At 29.7% G+C, this 22119-nt stretch overlaps 1 protein-coding gene across 2 annotated transcripts in view; it reads left to right on the forward strand.

The window, feature by feature from the left end:
• Positions 1-22119, forward strand: part of LOC145241486 (valine--tRNA ligase-like) — a 387131-nt gene that overhangs the window by 266684 nt on the left and 98328 nt on the right. For both annotated transcript variants that reach the window (XM_080104482.1, XM_080104484.1), the window contains exon 17: positions 7074-7199. In XM_080104482.1, coding sequence (XP_079960608.1) covers positions 7074-7199 — 126 coding nt within the window. The remainder of the gene's footprint in view (positions 1-7073; positions 7200-22119) is intronic.

Here is a 22119-nt window from a genome sequence, read left to right on the forward strand (position 1 = left end):
AACTTCTTTTGTTGAGTCGTCGTTCGATTCACCCGAAGCTTCTTTCCCTTTTATGAGGTGCTGGTTTGAAGGATCGATTCTCGTGAATTCCAATCCATTTATGCTAAGGTGGATATATGTTATTCCTTATCAGCACGGCGTGAATTCCAATCGATTAGTGCCAAGGTGGGTATATATTGTTCCTTTGTGGCACGATACGAGTCGACAAGATGTTTTTCTTATTTTTTTTTTTTTCACCATGCGAATCAACCGCGGTGTTTCCATTTTTCGAGCAGAATGCCCCCACACATGTTTCCGTGTCCACCGCCTTCGTCGAACTGCCTTGATTCTCCCGCGTTTTTCTTGTTGGCGACAGTTGAAGGTCATTGCGTGGGTGTAGAAATCTAGGTCGCTCGGCCAGCCTCATTTTGACTCCGTCTGCTAAGGATTGGGTGTGGGAAGGGGTGTCTGCTTAATTGATATATATGAAGGGTGTGAAAATGTTTCTCTTAACATAACACATCAAAGGCTGTAAATGACAAAGTTCTCTCTGATTCTCTCTCCTCTGATCTCGAGTGCATGGTACAGTGGGGGAAGACGTGGCTGGTTACTTTTAATGCATTCGAAACCAAGTTCCTATCTTTACATCATCAATGCTCTGATCCCCATCTGGCATCAATTGAAATGGATGGCTCTCGTCTAGGGGAAGCTCCATGTTTTGATAAGCTCCTGGGCTTGACCTTTACTCCTGACCTGAAATGGAACACGTACATAAAGTCTGTTGCCAAGGAAAATGGTAGGATCCTTCTACCGCTCCAGAAGATATCTCACTACTGATGCAATTCTTTATCTATATAAAAGCCAAGTATGTTCAAAGAGTACTGTTGCCACATCTGGGCAGGAGCTGCTAAAAACAGCCTATCCTGCCTTGACAGAGTACAAAATAAGCTTTGTGGCTTAGTAGGGGATGCCCTTTTCTCTTCCCTGAAACCTCTCTCTCACAGGAGAGATATTGCGAGCCTGTCTTTGTTTTAACGTCATTTCCATGGCAAGTGCTCGTCTGAGCTCCACTCCCTGGTCTCCCCTCGCCAATCTTTCACGAAAAACACCCGTCTAGCTGAAACGACTGTCAAAAATTTTGCCCACTCTTTAGAAGAAGAAAAAAAACAAAACGTAGATTCCATGAACAAAGCTTCTTTCTTAGAAGTGCACGCCTGTGGAACTCTTTCATTTGCCTATTTCCCACCTGACTACAACCTGGATGTCTTCAAGTCCAACATAAACAAATTCCTGATGAACCGCCCCCTTAAGTAAGACACTTTATCAAATCTCCAATACTAACATATTGTACACACAATAACCCTTATCCCTGAGTGGCTTCCGGGCCTTGATAAGTGGTGACCACCTTGTAAAAAAAAAAAAAAAAAAAAATCAGTAATCCCATCACGACGCGTCGCAACTCCTTTTTTGGCCTCTTGGTCTTATTTTGGCTGGGCTCAAAAACAGGGTTCCAATTAATTGCTGGATCTGAAATTTGGCGGTTCATCATAACTTATGTATATCTTACAGGGGACAAAAGGATAAAAAATTCTGAGTGGGGTGGTGAAATTTGTATCTTTTACTGGATGATTTGGCATGGAATGTCCCCCAGATAAAAAGGATAAAACTCTGGTAAAAATTATTAACAACAATAACTTATGCATATTAAGTAATAAATCGAATAGATACCTCTACTCCCGTTTTGGGCACCTACTCAGTACTGGACTCATCATTGTGCGACTCCACTATCTTCATGAACTACGAGTGGAAAGTTCTAGAAGACTTGTGGGGTAGTGATCATTTCCCAATAATCATGACAAATTTGAAAGAATCCAAAACCACTTTCTCCAATGGAAAATAAACAAAGCAAATTGAGAGGAATATAAAAAAAGAAACCAAAAAACAAAAACTCTCAGAAGAAAAAAAACCCAAATCTATTGAATACTTTCGTGAAACATTATTAGCCATCGTAATCGTACACAAATGTATACTAAAAGTAAAAGAACTAACAAGCAGCAAAGACCATGGTTACACAATGAATGCAAAAAAGGAATTCGTTTACATAAAGCTGCTTTACGAAATTCAACTCTCAACCAACAAAGCACAATCTAAACTTCTTTAAACATATGGAGCAATAACTCAAAAAGGCATCATGAAAAGATTACATAAACTCAAACCCAAAACAGGTGTGGAACATGATAATGAAAATCTCAGGCAAAAACTTATCCTCCTTTTTAAATCATCTTGTACAAAACATTAAAATAAGAAACTGTTATATCCTTACTTTAAATAAGAATACAGCAAGAAACACGGGGTTATGGGTGAAAGACAAAGGGGGTTTATTTACAAGGGAATACATGTGACATCAGAGTTACTCAACATATTTTCTTATTCTCTTCATGTCTTTTTTCTTTCTGTCTCAGTCACGTGAGAGGGTCAATATATCCATAGTTTATTTCATTTATGAAGGGGTGTTAGGTTATTCCATTACATCAGAGACTAAAAATATAACGAATCGCCTCACTGAAACTTTTCAAGACAATTCCTCTTGCAAAAATTACAGTCAGTCCTTCTAAAGGGCAAAACAAGACATGGAAAAAAAGATAAACTAAATTTCAACTCGAACAACAAAGAAAATCTTTTTTCTAAGAATGAACTGATAAAAACCATAAAAGAATTATATAATACTAGTAGCTATTGGTGCGGATGAGATACATTGAGTTTTTGAAACAACTTTCTCCCAGATCAATAACGCATCTTTAAAACATCTTCAACAAAATATGGTTCAGGGAAAAACCACCCAATAGGTGGAAACATGCTATCATGATCCCTATCCCTAGGCCAAAGAGAGACAAAACAGATCCACAAAATTTTAGACCTATAATTGTCTTTGTAAAACATTTGAAAGAATACTAAATAAAAGATTAAATTGGTACCAAGAAACTAATGGCCTAATTACCAATTTACAAAGTGGTTTAAGAAACAGAGGAAAAATAGTTAACACAATCCGCTTAGAAACTTTTATTGGTCGTCCGACAAAGGAACGATTCGACCTATTCATTCTTGTTTGTTCGCAATTTTTCAATAACCACACCTTGAATTTTTTTTTAATTTTGCACAAACATTAATTATGGTCAAAGTAAATTTTTGCCAGAATGGATATTCTGGGATAACTCTGGTTGCTCCCCTAGGGTCCATTATAGGGGTAAAATTGCCCCCCAAATCATTCATCCGTTCATTTGTTCACACTTTTCTCAATAGCCATGTCTTGAATTTTTTTGAAATTTTGCATAGACATAAGTCCTGATGAAAGCAAATTTTTGTCAGGACGAACTTTCACTTGTGGAGGGGGACCCCACATGCTCGGTGGTTTAGAAAAAATGTAAAACACAACATGATGACCTATATAACCTCGGAATAAAAGGCAAGACTACGCATCCTGATAAAAAAATTTTCATCTGATAGAAGTTTTAAAATAAGAATTGGATCGATCCTCTCAGACACAAAAATACAGAAAGAGTGCCTCAAGAATATATTTTGTCAGTCACCTTCTTCAATATAAAAATCAATAATATTGTAAATCGTCTAAACAACAAGATAAATAGCTCCTTATATTTAGATGACATTGTAATCTGCCAAAATAAACTTTTTAAAATTAAACCTACACTTAAAAGACCACTGTCAGATAAAAAAAAAAATCACGAAAAGTAGTTCTATCATGTAATTCGGATATGGCACACATATTTAACTCACTTCTTCATATTAGAAAGTGAAGAACCTTCCAAATGTCTGACGTGTCACAAACCGTATACAGTGAAACATTTCTTACTGGGCTATCATTACCTCGCATACATTTGCAAACATTTGTACAAAGCTAAAAAGACCTTTTTGAAAAAGAAAACTAATAATATTCTTAACTTCTTAAAAAGAGCAGACCACTACCACAAAATGTAAATCCCTTTCAAACAACTAATAACATGGAAACATCATTCAAACAACTTCATTAGTGACAACTAACCTTGAAAGCAACTAAACATCTCAAGACAACAAACCTAGAAGACAAATAAGATTTGAAAACAAGCAACTCCAAAAACAACAAAAATTATTTAAAAATAAACAAAAAAAAAACTTCTTTACAGTGTTAAATGTCTCAGAAAAGGTTGATATGCTGGTTAAACAAACCAACTAACCAACCGTTTTATAAAAAAAATAGCAGGGCATGAAGATTATTCAATGTTTGCATCAGTCATAAACAAACAACAATGACTTCAAATTACAGACTAGCAGAATTATTAGCAGATGATTTCGAATGTCTTGTTTGGCACAAGGCTTAGTGTTAGCAGAAAATACTGAGATTAGACAGAGAATATTAGCAAAACTTCAAAGCGAACCCAATCTCACTTTACAGAAACTTGCTGAGGATTGACAAAGAGTTATAAGCATGTGAAGCAATTTTAAAAATATAGGGAAATCAGGTGTAGCATACGTCAGAAAAGTAAAGTGCACATCTAAAAATGACTCCTCAAGAGAAAAATGAATACGTCCAGTTACAGATTGAGTATAAAGTAAAGAATTACTTCCATAAAAAGAAAAAAGAAAATGGCTACCCATAGCTAAAAATGAGCAGACTAGTCAGAAACAAGAAAATTACCCCCAAGATCATGTTGTTGATGTGGCAAACTGCATCAGGAAATTCTGCCCGAAAATAAAGTTGCAAAAAAATAGTTTTGTTTAAACGCAAATGAAAATCTGTTCAGAGAAACACAAAAATCAAGCAAGCAACAAATAGGGACTGAAAAATATGAAGATTGCTAAACTTTATCAACTTTTAACATTTCAGTTTCTTTATATAAATGTAAAAATAGAAAGTTAACTGCATTTGCGCAATGGAATTGGTATGCCATTCGTAAATGAATGAAATTACTAAAGAAACGCAGACCTTAAATCAAATTGTAAAGGATTGGCAATATTGAGTATATCATAAAAGGTACAAGACATACTTGTAAAGCACCACTAAAACAACAAAAAGAAATGCTTATTCAGATGATACTAAATACATATTACACATAGGAGAAGAGCCAATTGACACAATTTCAAGATGTTCGATCTAGGCTAACCCCTACCAGAACAGCGAGAGTCGAAAGGAAAGAAAATTCACCAACCACTGACTATCTACCAAAAGCAGAAAAGATATTGACAATTTTTTGCAGAGTGTAAAGTAATAGAAATTATCACTCACAAACAACCTTGTGTTTGCTTAGCCTGTAAAATGACAGAAAATGTAGGAAAAAAAAAAGAAAAGACCAGCTTAATTTTGTAGGTCGCTCATTGGTGAACATATTCTATTAATTTGTATAAATACACAATTGGTAACTGTTAAAAGGGACAAATTCTAAAGAATGAGGGTTGAGTTTTTATTTATTTATTTTTTTTTTGTTAGAACATGAACGAACGGTGAAAGATAAGATCGAATACACGAGGATTTGTTGCAAGTTGAGGAAAGAAATGAAAAAAGGACTTCCATGCATTGCATCAACAAGAGGACATTTTGACACTCATTTTTTTTTTTTTGTTCCCTTTCCATTTTACAGGTGGGAGTGGGGCTTGGGGATAACGGTAACTCACCCATGCACTAGAGATGAATTCTTCTGAACTGTAGAAATAGACCGAGAGGTACAACTCTCTGTGTACTTTGTAGTATGCCTTTTTGACAGTATGTACTACAATTGTTGCTCTTTATATATTCTGTTTTTGTTTCAATATATTTTACCTTTCTAACCCATATCTGTATCTGTGTTTTTTCTTAGTGACCCTTCTAGGCCACAACTGTATCCTGAACCAAAATTTTCTTTTTATATATCTGAAAACTTTTAATATTGACAGATATTGCAAAACATAAACAACAGTACCAACTTTATTTTAGTAACTCAATTAGCCACCAAATTACAACTGTTCAAAATTTGTTAGACATTAGAAAATTTGCCATCTTGTTTGGTCCAAAAGCCAATTTTCACAATATATAACAAAAATTTAGGTTTCAAACAAGTAAAAAATCTTTACAAATTTAATGTCATCTTATGGTAAAGATCTCCAGCATCCATGTTTCTTAATATTTGATTTTGTTCCCACATTTTAATACCAGACTTTCTGAGTTAAAAAATAATCATCAATCTTTCAATTAATATAAAAAAAATATCTGAAATATTAATATAGAATATTGCTCGAAACATCAGCAGATACATTGGGCTTAATTTGGTTACTATTAAGAAAATATGTTATCAGAAATGTTTGTTTAAAACACATTTAAATATACACAATAAAAAAAACACTGTTTGTATTAAATAAAAATAATTCATTTTTAGACATTCAAAAGTCACTTTCAAGTGTCGTATTTTTTTTTTTTTAAGTATAAATTCAAGATAGTGACTGGACTATATATAAAGAATTTCTCTTATTAGGAGAATATTCTTATCATTGTTTTGACTCTCGAGTATATATCCGGAATTGTTAGACAGTTAATCAATTGAGAAGCACATCACTTTATATAAAAACATAAGATATTAAGTGATATGTACTCAAGTCAAAATAATGAAAAGAATATTCTCTTGTCATAACCCTATTTATTATATATCTTTTTTTTTTTTCTTGGCCATTTGACTTCTAGACTGAGGCAATTTCTGTTTTTGTCCCAATCCAAAGCAACCCTTTTTTGGGTAACTAGATTTCCATCACATTAAAAACAAGCCTTGTGTATAACTCTGCTCTCATGGGAAAGCAAGTAAAGTGAGACTTGGAAGGGGTGATCTCCACTCAACCCTTTTCTGATAGTGTTAAATAAAAAAATGTTAATAGGACTAAATATTAAATATTAAAATCAACTAAAAATGCATTTTCTAAAACTTAAAATAGAATAATATAGTGAGATGGAAACCAAATGAAATTAACAAATCAATCAACTAACTGTATTTTATATATAAGTAGAAAAATAATTGGTCCATGTATTTTTGTCATTAAAAAACAGTTAATTTTAACTGTAATGTTTCATTTCATTTCAGACTCCTGATTTAGAAGCTTACTATCCTGGTACCTTGTTGGAGACAGGTCATGACATTTTATTTTTTTGGGTTGCTCGAATGGTCGTGATGGGAAACACATTGATCGGAAAACTCCCATTTACTGAGGTAGAATTTAAAATTTTTATATCAATGTAATATTAATATAGTTTTCATTGGATAAACTTTTTTTTTGACTATTACATGTCAGGCGACTTCTCCAGACTAAATCCATAATTTGTAAACATTTTCTAACCCGCACACAGTATGCAAGCTGGTGAAAAAGCATTTTTAATTTAGTATCATCAAATATGATTGAATGATGCAGATTTAAAAACTATGATTAAATATGAAATGATGCAAAAAAGTGAATCAAAACGACTCTTATGAAAAATGTTGCAGTAATAAAAACACACAAACCAAACTTTCATTTCATCCTTAAGTTTATCTCTATTTCATATTTGGTGAATAATTATGCATAGCTTAGTGTTTGAGACATGTTACTTTTATATCTTTTCATCAGCTGCCATGATTTTGTTTGCATGTACGTGTTTGTGTCTGCAGAGGATGCTATCTTGGGAGTAGGGACATATTTTGTGTATGTGTGCATGAGGGTGTGTGTTAAACTTTGTGATTCTATATGGTTTTGTGTTCACATGTATGTGTACACTAATGTAACAGTATGTGGTTGTGATGATGTATGTGGGAAAACTGCATTTGTTTGTATATGTCTCATATCTAGAATGAAAATAATAAAAAAGGATTTTAAATCTATGTAAGAAAAAGCAGAAAATAGAGAAAAGTAATGAATATTATGTTTTATATGCAGTTTGAATTGATATTTTAGGAAATTTTGTTTATTTTATTTTTCATGATTTAGTCTTAAGAGGTCTATCTATTTTATAGCTTTGATGGAACATATATGCTATGTGGCTAAATAATGTTTGCATAAATAAAGTTTTATACCTGATAAACAGTTCTATTTATTATTGAAAGTTTTGATATATAAAGACAGTAGGAATTTACTGGATTTTAACCTTGTGGACATAAACTTACCTACTTTGGACATCTGGTACCTTGAAGACTCAACATTCAGGGGGAAGTAGTTTGAAATTGTTTGGGACCTCTCTCGAATCATTCCAGCTCTTGTTACTGTCAGACTCAAGGTCAACACTACTAAGTATAAAGTAAGTAATATCGACTCCAAAATAAAATCCTTCACACTGTCTCAAAATGAAAATCTCGTTTGGGTTCACATTACCATATTAACAATGAAGTAATAATCTTTGACTCCTCAATATTCCAACATTTGGCACTCTTCCTCTTAGACAATTTTATCTCAGAGTTCTAATTCTAACTCCATGTTTTCTGATGACTTGAGCTGCATTATCTTCCATTTCGATAAGCCACCCTCTTCATCTCTTTCAGCAAACTCAGACACTGAGTGACAGCTGACGTCAGATTACTATTCCTGTGCGTCCATCTACATCAGTATTTAGTTGAAAGCATTCTACGTGAAGCATCTGAGTATTGTCTGCTGATTGGATAAGGGCTGGCCTCATCATTCTGGCATTATCCAGTCTTTTAAATTTGTCAGTTGAAACAAAAGAAGATGGCAATGAAGGTATCACGCTTGATCGCCTGGACCCTGTCTTGCCATCAGGACCAAGTGTTTCTGGACGAGAGTGTGTGGTAGATGCAAGTCCCCTACACTTTAAACTGTCAAATGCAAGTCACAGCAAAAAAGAAAAGGAGATAACAACTATTTGTAAATACAAACAACTGTTTGTAAGCCTTATGGTCTACCATAAGTGAGGTAATATCACAAAACAACAAATTGCCAAAAGAAATTATCATATTTTTAGCTTAATGTGCAATTATTTATCAAATTTTTTTTTTTTTTTTTTGTATTGATTCTTCAAAGTATTTCCTATTTAATGGTATATTAGTAATATTAGGTTCACTAAAAGTAATTTATTAATATTTATTTTTCAAGGATTTTAAAGTAGTGTTTTTCGTAAAAAATAATGAAAATATATATATATATATATATATATATATATTTTTTTTTTCCTAATCTGAAAGAATAATTATTATTAGCATATGCTAATATTCAAATGTACTAATTTCAATAACAATCACTTAAATGCACTAATTTCAATAAAAATGCACTAATTTGAATAAAAATGCATTAAATGCACTAATTTCAATAAAAATCACATAAATGTACTAATTTCAATAAAAATCACTTAAATGTACTAATTTCAATAAAAATACATTAAATATACTAATTTCAATAAAAATCACATGAATGCACTAATTTCAATAAAAATCATATGAATGCACTAATTTCAATAAAAATCACTTACATGCACTAATTTCAATAAAAATCACTTACATGCACTAATTTCAATAAAAATCACATAAATGCACTAATTTCAATAAAAAATACTTACATGCACAAATTTCAATAAAAATCACTTACATGCACTAATTTCAATAAAAATCACTTACATGCACTAATTTCAATAAAAATCACTTACATGCACTAATTTCAATAAAAATCACATAAATGCACTAATTTCAATAAAAATCACATAAATGCACTAATTTCAATAAAAATCACATAAATGCACTAATTTCAATAAAAAATACTTACATGCACAAATTTCAATAAAAATCACTTACATGCACAAATTTCAATAAAAATCACTTACATGCACTAATTTCAATAAAAATCACTTACATGCACTAATTTCAATAAAAATCACTTACATGCACTAATTTCAATAAAAATCACATAAATGCACTAATTTCAATAAAAATCACTTACATGCACTAATTTCAATAAAAATCACATAAATGCACAAATTTCAATAAAAATCACTTACATGCACTAATTTCAATAAAAATCACATAAATGCACTAATTTCAATAAAAATCACATAATGCACAAATTTCAATAAAAATCACTTACATGCACTAATTTCAATAAAAATCACATAAATGCACTAATTTCAATAAAAATCACTTACATGCACTAATTTCAATAAAAATCACATAAATGCACAAATTTCAATAAAAATCACTTACATGCACTAATTTCAATAAAAATCACATAAATGCACTAATTTCAATAAAAATCACTTACATGCACTAATTTCAATAAAAATCACATAAATGCACTAATTTCAATAAAAATCACATAAATGCACTAATTTCAATAAAAATCACATAAATGCACTAATTTCAATAAAAATCACATAATGCACAAATTTCAATAAAAATCACTTACATGCACTAATTTCAATAAAAATCACATAAATGCACTAATTTCAATAAAAATCACTTACATGCACTAATTTCAATAAAAATCACATAAATGCACAAATTTCAATAAAAATCACTTACATGCACTAATTTCAATAAAAATCACATAAATGCACTAATTTCAATAAAAATCACATACATGCACTAATTTCAATAAAAATCACATAAATGCACTAATTTCAATAAAAATCACATAAATGCACTAATTTCAATAAAAATCACATAAATGCACTAATTTCAATAAAAAATACATTAAATGTACTAATTTTCGATAAAAATACATTAAATGCACTAATTTCAATAAAAATCACTTACATGCACTAATTTCAATAAAAATCACTTACATGCACTAATTTCAATAAAAATCACTTACATGCACTAATTTCAATAAAAATCACTTACATGCACTAATTTCAATAAAAATCACATAAATGCACTAATTTCAATAAAAATCACTTACATGCACTAATTTCAATAAAAATCACATAAATGCACAAATTTCAATAAAAATCACTTACATGCACTAATTTCAATAAAAATCACATAAATGCACTAATTTCAATAAAAATCACATAAATGCACTAATTTCAATAAAAATCACATAAATGCACTAATTTCAATAAAAATCACTTACATGCACTAATTTCAATAAAAATCACATAAATGCACAAATTTCAATAAAAATCACTTACATGCACTAATTTCAATAAAAATCACATAAATGCACTAATTTCAATAAAAATCACTTACATGCACTAATTTCAATAAAAATCACATAAATGCACTAATTTCAATAAAAATCACATAAATGCACTAATTTCAATAAAAATCACATAAATGCACTAATTTCAATAAAAATCACATAATGCACTAATTTCAATAAAAATCACTTACATGCACTAATTTCAATAAAAATCACATAAATGCACTAATTTCAATAAAAATCACTTACATGCACTAATTTCAATAAAAATCACATAAATGCACAAATTTCAATAAAAATCACTTACATGCACTAATTTCAATAAAAATCACATAAATGCACTAATTTCAATAAAAATCACTTACATGCACTAATTTCAATAAAAATCACTTACATGCACTAATTTCAATAAAAATCACATAAATGCACTAATTTCAATAAAAATCACATAAATGCACTAATTTCAATAAAAAATACATTAAATGTACTAATTTTCGATAAAAATACATTAAATGCACTAATTTCAATAAAAATCACATTGATTCACTAATTTCAATATAAATGCATTAAATGCATTAATTTCAATAAAAATCTCATAAATGCACTAATTTCAATAAAAATACATTGAATGTAATAAGTTAAATAAAAATACATTAAATGCACTAATTTCAATAAAAATCACTTAAATGTACTAATTTCAATAAAAATCACATAAATGAACTAATTTCAATAAAAATCACATAAATGCACTAATTTCAATAAAAATCACATAAATGCACTAATTTCAATAAAAATCACATAAATATACTAATTTCAATAAAAATCACTTAAATGAACTAATTTCAATAAAAATCACTTAAATGAACTAATTTCAATAAAAATCACATAAATGCACTAATTTCAATAAAAATCACATAAATGCACTAATTTCAATAAAAATCACATAAATATACTAATTTCAATAAAAATCACATAAATGCACTAATTTCAATAAAAATCACTTAAATGAACTAATTTCAATAAAAATCACATAAATGCACTAATTTCAATAAAAATCACATAAATATACTAATTTCAATAAAAATTAGTACATTTGAATATTAGCATATTCAACGAATTTCACGCTTCAAAACACAAGATAAAAAATTAAACACATTAAAAATTCAGATTTTCAACTATAAAGTTCATTCTTCATTTAATAATCTGTGAAAATTTTGTATTGATTGGATAATTACTTGATTTCTGGTAGATTTTTAAAGAGAGACATCGTTAAAAAATACTTACCCCCTCCTTCTGTTTTGGCCGTGCTTACCCTGCACACATTTGAGACAGTGTTGTTGTAGTCAGTCAGTTAATGTGTTTGAATTTCATACCCAATGATGTAGGAGGAGCATTCTCATCAATCCTTGAAACAGTTGACTTTAACAAATGGCCTGATATTAGATGCAACTCGTGTCAGCACGTTTGTTCTCTTTGATTGACTAGTACTGCTAGATTAGGCTGTCTGAAGTTATTGGCTGACTGAAATTTATTCTACATTAAACCCCTTTTTGTTTTTGTCTTTTAACTCTTTGCAAAACTCAATGTTCTGCAAAGCCAAAAACAAAAACAATAGTCCCCCTCTTTTTTCTTCCTCCCCCACTTCTCTACTGGCTTTCTGATTAAAACACAAAATAATATTATAACCCTTTCTCTTTGCAAAACTCAATCATGCTCTGCAAAGTCTGGAATGAAAAGAATGTACTACAAGATAACCAAACCAAGAAATAAATGAACAATTTACAAAATTACTGGATTTGGTATGAATAACCTTAAAGGGGTTGATGTTCTGTGAAAATAAATAACCAAACGTCATGTATAAATGTTTGAAGATATAAAGAAGCTAAAACATAACATCTTTAACACAATAAATGGATTCTACATTAAATAACCAAAAAGGGTTGATGTGCTGTAGAGCAGGACAACTGTTAATTCAATATGCTAATTGCAATAAAAATAAATTCAATATGCTAATTGCAATAAAAATTAATTCAATACGCTAATTGCAATAAAAATTAATTCAATACGCTAATTGCAATAAAAATTAATTCAATATGCTAATTGCAATAAAAATTCAATATGCTAATTGCAATAAAAATTAATTCAATATGCTAATTGCAATAAAAATTAATTCAATATGCTAATTGCAATTAAAATTAATTCAATACACTAATTGCAATAAAAATTAATTCAATATGCTAATTGCAATAAAAATTAATTCAATATGCTAATTGCAATAAAAATTAATTCAATACGCTAATTGCAATAAAAATTAATTCAATACGCTAATTGCAATAAAAATTAATTCAATATGCTAATTGCAATAAAAATTCAATATGCTAATTGCAATAAAAATTAATTCAATATGCTAATTGCAATAAAAATTAATTCAATATGCTAATTGCAATAAAAATTAATTCAATACACTAATTGCAATAATAATTAATTCAATATGCTAATTGCAATAAAAATTAATTCAATATGCTAATTGCAATAAAAATTAATTCAATACGCTAATTGCAATAAAAATTAATTCAATATGCTAATTGCAATAAAAATTAATTCAATACGCTAATTGCAATAAAAATTAATTCAATACGCTAATTGCAATAAAAATTAATTCAATATGCTAATTGCAATAAAAATTCAATATGCTAATTGCAATAAAAATTAATTCAATATGCTAATTGCAATAAAAATTAATTCAATACGCTAATTGCAATTAAAATTAATTCAATACACTAATTGCAATAAAAATTAATTGAATACGCTAATTGCAATAAAAATTAATTGAATACGCTAATTGCAATAAAAATTAATTCAATACGCTAATTGCAATAAAAATTAATTCAATATGCTTATTGCAATAAAAATTAATTCAATATGCTTATTGCAATAAAAATTAATTTAATATGCTTATTGCTATAAAAATTAATTAAATATGCTAATTGCAATAAAAATTAATTCAATATGCTTATTGCAATAAAAATTAATTCAATATGCTTATTGCAATAAAAATTAATTCAATATGCTTATTCCAATAAAAATTGATTCAATACGCTAATTGCAATAAAAATTAATTCAATGCGCTAATTGCAATAAAAATTAATTCAATACGCTAATTGCAATAAAAATTAATTCAATGCGCTAATTGCAATAAAAATTAATTCAATACGCTAATTGCAATAAAAATTAATTCAATACGCTAATTGCAATAAAAATTAATTCAATACGCTAATTGCAATAAAAATTAATTCAATACGCTAATTGCAATAAAAATTAATTCAATACGCTAATTGCAATAAAAATTAATTCAATACGCTAATTGCAATAAAAATTAATTCAATACGCTAATTGCAATAAAAATTAATTCAATACGCTAATTGCAATAAAAATTAATTCAATACATTAATTGCAATAAAAATTAATTCAATATGCTAATTGCAATAAAAATTAATTCAATATGCTAATTGCAATAAAAATTAATTCAATACACTAATTTCAATAAAAATTAATTCAATACACTAATTTCAATAAAAATTAATTCAATACACTAATTTCAATAAAAATTAATTCAATACACTAATTTCAATAAAAATTAATTCAATACACTAATTTCAATAAAAATTAATTCAATACACTAATTTCAATAAAAATTAATTCAATATGCTAATTTCAATAAAAATTAATTCAATATGCTAATTGCAATAAAAATTAATTCAATATGCTAATTGCAATAAAAATTAATTCAATACGCTAATTGCAATAAAAATTAATTCAATATGCTAATTGCAATAAAAATTAATTCAATATGCTAATTGCAATAAAAATTAATTCAATATGCTAATTGCAATAAAAATTAATTCAATATGCTAATTGCAATAAAAATTAATTCAATATGCTAATTGCAATAAAAATTAATTCAATATGCTAATTGCAATAAAAATTAATTCAATATGCTAATTGCAATAAAAATTAATTCAATATGCTATTTGCAATAAAAATTAATTCAATACGCAAATTGCAATAAAAATTAATTCAATACGCAAATTGCAATAAAAATAAATTCAATATGCAAATTGCAATAAAAATAAATTCAATATGCTAATTGCAATAATAATTCAATATGCTAATTGCAATAATAATTCAATATGCTAATTGCAATAATAATTAATTCAATATGCTAATTGCAATAATAATTAATTCAATATGCTAATTGCAATAATAATTAATTCAATATGCTAATTGCAATAATAATTAATTCAATATGCTAATTGCAATAATAATTAATTCAATATGCTAATTGCAATAATAATTAATTCAATATGCTAATTGCAATAATAATTAATTCAATACATTAATTGCAATAATAATTAATTCAATATGCTAATTGCAATAAAAATTAATTCAATACGCTAATTGCAATAAAAATTAATTCAATACGCTAATTGCAATAAAAATTAATTCAATATGCTAATTGCAATAATAATTAATTCAATATGCTAATTGCAATAATAATTAATTCAATATGCTAATTGCAATAATAATTAATTCAATATGCTAATTGCAATAATAATTAATTCAATATGCTAATTGCAATAAAAATTAATTCAATACATTAATTGCAATAAAAATTAATGCAATATGCTAATTGCAATAAAAATTAATTCAATACGCTAATTGCAATAAAGTTACTCCTGCAGTATTTTACCCACCGGTGGGTAAAATACTGCAGGAGTACCGCAATAAAAATTAATTCAATATGCTAATTGCAATAAAAATTAATTCAATATGCTTATTGCAATAAAAATTAATTCAATATGCTAATTGCAGAAAAATTAATTCAATACGCTTATTGCAATAAAAATTAATTCAATACGCTAATTTCAATAAAAATTAATTCAATACGCTAATTGCAATAAAAATCATTAAAATACACTATTTGCAATAGAAATTAATTACAAAATAACTTAAATGTACTAATTGCAATGAAAATCACTTAAATATACTTAATTTCTGCTCTGTCAGTGGGGCATTGGAATACATAGACTACTCCCCTGCAGAGAGTAAAATCCCTCAATGTTGACTGTAAGTGGCAATCTGTAATGCCTAAGGGTGGGATCCTGGTGGTTGAGTGGATCATATTTAAGGTCCTATTAGGGCATGAGATTCAACACACCACTTTGGCAAAGACAGTGGTTTGATAGGCCGACCCAATCAATTGGTTGATCATGACCAGCACTAAATCAGGCAAGCACAACAAAAAATATGCTTGTGCTCTTCACATAATAAATAAATAAACTGATTTAATAAGTGGTGGCTGAAGAGTCAATCAACTTACTGAAGAATGGATAAAACACGGCTGGAAAGCTAACATCTTTTCTAGAAATGAGGCCATTAGAAAAGACAAAGGAAACACGGTGATTAAGTCCATCAATAGGATGAGTAATACTTTTCTTGTATCCTTGTTACATTGGAGTCTATGAGTTACCTCCCCCTCCCAACACTTCCCACAGCAGGAAAAATGAAAAATCCAAAATATTTAAATGGCAAATAAAAAGCCTCAAAAAAGAAACCACTTTAAAGTTTCAAATAAATCTAGTTCAGATTTAGAAACAGAATTCCAAAACTAAAATCTATTTCAAAATCTTTATTTTATAATTATTGAAGCAACCGAAGGAGAATCAATAACAAAAGTGCCTCTCTTCAAAATAGAGAAAATATTTTCAAATATGAAACCTAAAATGGTCAAGAAACTAAATAGCGACCCACTACTAGTGGAAGTAGAAAGCAAAAAACATTATAGAAATCTTTTCAACAACCAAAAAGACTTTTCAACAACCAAAAAGTAAAAAAATCTACCCCCATAAAATGCTAGATACCAGTAAAGGAGTGATCAGGAGTTCAGAATGATCCCTGTGCTCCTTGGAAGAAATCAAAATTAACCTGAGAAATCAAAATATTATCGATGTAAATCAAAAGATATGGTGAAACTATCGATACAAACTCCTACATCTTTTAATACCTATCAAACCCCAAGTCACATCAAAATAGGATATGAAAAAATAAATATAGAACCATACATACCAAACCCCTCAGATGCTACAACTGCCAAAGGTACAGACACCATCGAAATCAGTGCTCTCCAGTATGCATGAGGTGTAGAGAAAACGAAACACATACAGATTGCCAAAAAAAGAGCCAAAATGTACTAACTGCCAAAAAGGCCAAAGTGCAAACTCAAAAGAATGAGAAATGGAAGAAAGAAAAAAAAATTACAAAAATAAAATAAACCAAAAATATAACCTTCCAAGAAGTTGGTAACCTAGTTGAAAATACATGATACTCTAAAATAACAAAAACAAACATACAGCATACCACTGGACTGTCAAACATCAAACCACGAGACATTATGAAATTACTCAATGAAATAAGGGAACTAATAGAAGAGTTCAAAAAACTATAAAACAAATCAACATTGAAAATAAAGATTACAAAACTCCCAAACCAAAACTCAACTCAAAAATCCCACAAAACCCAAACCCATAGAAACAACCTCTCTCACCAAAAAAAAAAAAAAAATGAAAAAAAACATACTATAAAGTGGCCATAAAGGAAACAAACTACCAACCAACAAAGAAATTAAGACCAAAATAAACAGACCGTGTTCAACTTCCAGACCAAGAGACTCAATCCAAAACAGATTTGAGGAAATGGACACGAAAGATCGAAGATCAGACACTAATGACTAACAAAAATTAAAAATGAATACATAAAATCAAACTATAAGCCCCCAAAAAATCATCCAATGGAACTACCGAGGCCTAAAACCCAACATAAATGACCTATTACTTAAATAAATATAAAAACTACAAACAATACAATCACATCCGCAATACCCAACAGAGAGCCTCTGGAAGAGAATCTATACTTATTAGATATAATATCGCGCAAAGCAAAATAGATCTAAAAACTAATATTCAAGCCATTGCTGCAGCACCCACACTACACAGAACTATCTGACCTATCTACATTCTACCCCAGGATCCAATAAATGAAGCAGAGCTGAACGAAATAATAAATCAGTTACCCAAAACCTTCTTACTGTTAGGTGACTTTAATAGTCACAACGATATATGGGGATCTGCATAGTTGGATAAAAAAGAAAAAAAATATTTTAAAAAATTATTAATGACTTGTGCATATTAAACAATAAATCCAACACATACTTTCATCCTGCTTCAGGCATCTATTGAGCACTAGATCTATCTGTGTGACCCCACTATCCTCATGGACTACAACTGGAAGGTTCTAGAAGAGTCATGAGGTAGTGACCATTTTCCAGTGATTTTTAACAAAAAATATCTCTCCCAATGGAAAATAAAAAAAGCAAATTGGGAGGAATATAAAAAAATGTCAACAAAAACTCTGTATAGAAATTTTATTTTCCACCTTCTGTCTTTCCTTCTCTCTCCTTCCCCTTCTTTACCCCCCCCCCTTTTCTTGGTGTATCTTGTGCTGCTACTGATTGTTATATCACGTATTGAATGTGTGCCTTTCGATCGATAAAAGGAGATGTGTGCACCATTTAGTTGGAAGTTTTGAACACAAGAAAGAAGTTGGCTTGCTATCCCGCATCAAGAGAAAAGACGTTACAAATCGCAAGTTTAAACAAGAGAAACCAGTGGTTTGGTTTCTTTTTCTTCAATCGGGATTTATCAAGGAAGACGACACAGAATTAGTCAGAAAAGACTGTTTAAAAATCAGTTGTAAATGAAATTACAACGACCTCTTCACTGAGGAAGAAAGAACTCTTTTAAGGCCTAGAATTGGTCTTGTAAAAAAAGAATACTAACTCCAGTGAGGCGTTAGAACTCACATCAAAAGGAACCAAGAAATCTTCTATAGAAATACATTACACCACAGAAGATTTGGACTATTTTCTTGGATTACAGAACCAAGAGGATTGAAATTTTCTCGAATGAGAACATTTAAGTTAATGGTGCAATACACCTTCTTTTAAAAAGATTAAGTGTTGACGTGTTTTATTTAAGTTCTTTGACACGCAGTAAGCCCTGACTACACCTATATTCTTACCCCTACTATCCCTTACAATATTGTTAATGGAGTTCTTTGAGAACCGTCAGAGGGACTAATTTGGCAGACACTTTTATTGGTGAACATAAAACTGACTATATCTTTCTTTCCTATTTACCTTTCTATTTATTAAAAAATATTGTTTATCGTAGTATTCTTTTGTTTTGTTTTTTTTCCATCTTGTTGTGCAATGGGATAACCTTCATTGGACGTCATGATAAAATTCCCATTATCTGAAGAGGAAAACCCAAATAAATCTTTAGAATACTTTTCTAGAACATTACTAGCCATTGCACTAAAAGTAGCAGACCTAACAAACAATGAAGACTCTGGTTTAATGATGAATGCCAAAAAGCAATTTGCCAATGTAAAGCTGCCTTACGAAAATTCAACTCCCAACCAACAAAGTACAATCTAAATCTTTTTAAGCAAAAAAGAACAATGGTTTATAAAGTAAGATGGTAAGAAAAATTGCAAGCAAAAATTCACTTTCCCATTTAAATCATCTCCTACAAAACAACATTAAAATAACAGACAAAAAATATAGCAAATCTTCTCGCCAAAACTTTTCGGAACCATTCCTTCAGTAAAAATTCAAAAAGACAAAACAAGATACAGAAAAAAAAAAGATAAACAAATTAAATTTCAACTCAAACAACAAAGAAGAATACAACTGTCCTTTTACTAAAAATGAACTCTTAAAAGCCATAAACAAAGCACATAATACAGCTACTATTACAGTTGTTCTGAAACAACTTCCTCCCAAAGCAATAACACATCTTTTAAACGCGCTCAACAAAATATTCAAGGGAAAACTGAAATACCTGAAAACATGCTATTGTGATCCCCATCCCTAAGCCAGAGAAATACAATTCAGATCCACAAATTTCTAACCAATTGCATTGACAAGTTTTCTCTACAAAACATTTGAAAGAATAATAAATAAATGACTGAACTGGAATTTGGAAACCAACAGCTAATTTGCCAACATACAAAGTGGTTTTAGAAATAAAAGAGGATCAATGGACAACATAATCCGATTGGAAACCTTTATCAGTAGGGATTTTATTAAAAAAGAACCTGCAATAGCTATGTTTTGATTTAGAAAAGGCTCACGATACAACATGGTAACAGGGTATAATAAAAGACCTATATAGTCTTGGATTAAAGGGCAGACTACCCATCCTAATAAAAGATTTTTTAGCTGATAGAAGTTTTAAAGTAAGAATCGGACCAACTCCATCAGACACAAAAAAACACTGGAAGAAGGAGTTCCACAAGGATGTATTTTATGTTATGCTCTTTAATATAAAAAATCAATAACATTGTAAATTGTCTAAACAAAATGAGATAAATGGGTCCTTATATGTGGATGACCTCGTAATCTGCCATAGATCAAAAAATATTCATACCTCAGAATGCCAACTACATATGTGCATGAACAAACTAACACAATGGACCACAGAAAATGGCTTTAAATTTTCAACAACCAAAACTAAATGTGTCCATTTCTGTAATCATAGGAAAATGCACAATGACCCTACTCTCAATCTAAAAGGAACAAAAATCGAAATAGCTGATGAACATAAATTTCTGGGACTTATTTTTAACAAAAAACTCTCCTTCACTTGGTTTGATGCGCAGTCGGGTGGGGCCAGACCCGATCAATTTGCTGGTTCTGACATGCTCTAGCTCATATATAGTTATTTTTCTCTCACCCATATTATCTAATCTGCTCTTGTGGAACATTTCTCAACCTTTATATTACATGAGCTAGAAGGTAGGGTTTAAGAGTCAGTTGTGTTAAGAGAAAGAACTGATTCCGGTTAAATTATTTAGCAAAACAAAGCCCAGAATTTGGCAGAAGATTGGACCTTTTCTTGGCACAAGTATTTTGGTATTGTATCCCAGTCTCAACCAAGGTGAATGGATTACCCTCTTAATTTGTTCCCAACCGTAGTTGGACTCCATGGTGGAGCATGAGATCAAGGAAAATCAAAACTCACTCATGGCTTCTTTTAAAAAATTCAAAAGGTATTTGTGATTCAAATTCTGAAACCAACTTAGACTTCCCAAAATTTATCATTATTGAATCACTGGATGAAATTTAACTGGACAAATTATCCTTTTTTTCTGATTGAAACAATTATAGCACATATCAAACTGGACACATGTATATAAAAATGGATCTAAAGACCTGAACAAACTCAGCCGTATTTACCTATATCTCATTACAAAAACGCCCTCCATATAACAGCTGAAGCAACAACCCAACATTTAGCCTATCACCCTTAAATCAATTCAAACAAATACATAATTCTCTCAGATATGTTATCAGTTTTAATATCATTAAAAAACAAAAACTTAAAGAACCCCCTAATCATCACTCTCTTACAAAGAATTATATCTCCCAAAACACAAACATCATTTTCTGCTAGATTCCCAGTTGCATAGGACTCAAAGGGAATGAAAAAGTTGACATAGCTGCAAAAAGATCACTAAAATGAACACTAGAATTATATAAAAGTTTCTTGTACTGATTATAGGCCTCTAATCAACAAATATATCATATCTAAGTGGCAAGAGTCATTCCAATTTCTGCAATGAATAGAATATATTCTAACCTACATTATTCAATCCAGGGCAACGCCAGGTATTCTGCTAGTATATATCTCCATCAATCTCCTTAAATCCTGGGCAACGCAAGGAATTCTGCTAGTATATATTTCAATCAATTTCATTCAGTCCCAGACACCGCCAGTGATTCTACAAGTATATATTTGCATCTATCTCATTCAATCCCAGGCGCCTGTGTATTCTGCTAACATACATTTGCATGTATCTCTTTCAATCCTGAGTTACTCCGGGTATTCTGCTAGT

Source organism: Euprymna scolopes, chromosome 20, assembly GCF_053919585.1.
Source record: "Euprymna scolopes isolate OS-2025 chromosome 20, ASM5391958v1, whole genome shotgun sequence".
Taxonomy (NCBI): Eukaryota; Metazoa; Mollusca; class Cephalopoda; order Sepiida; family Sepiolidae; genus Euprymna; species Euprymna scolopes.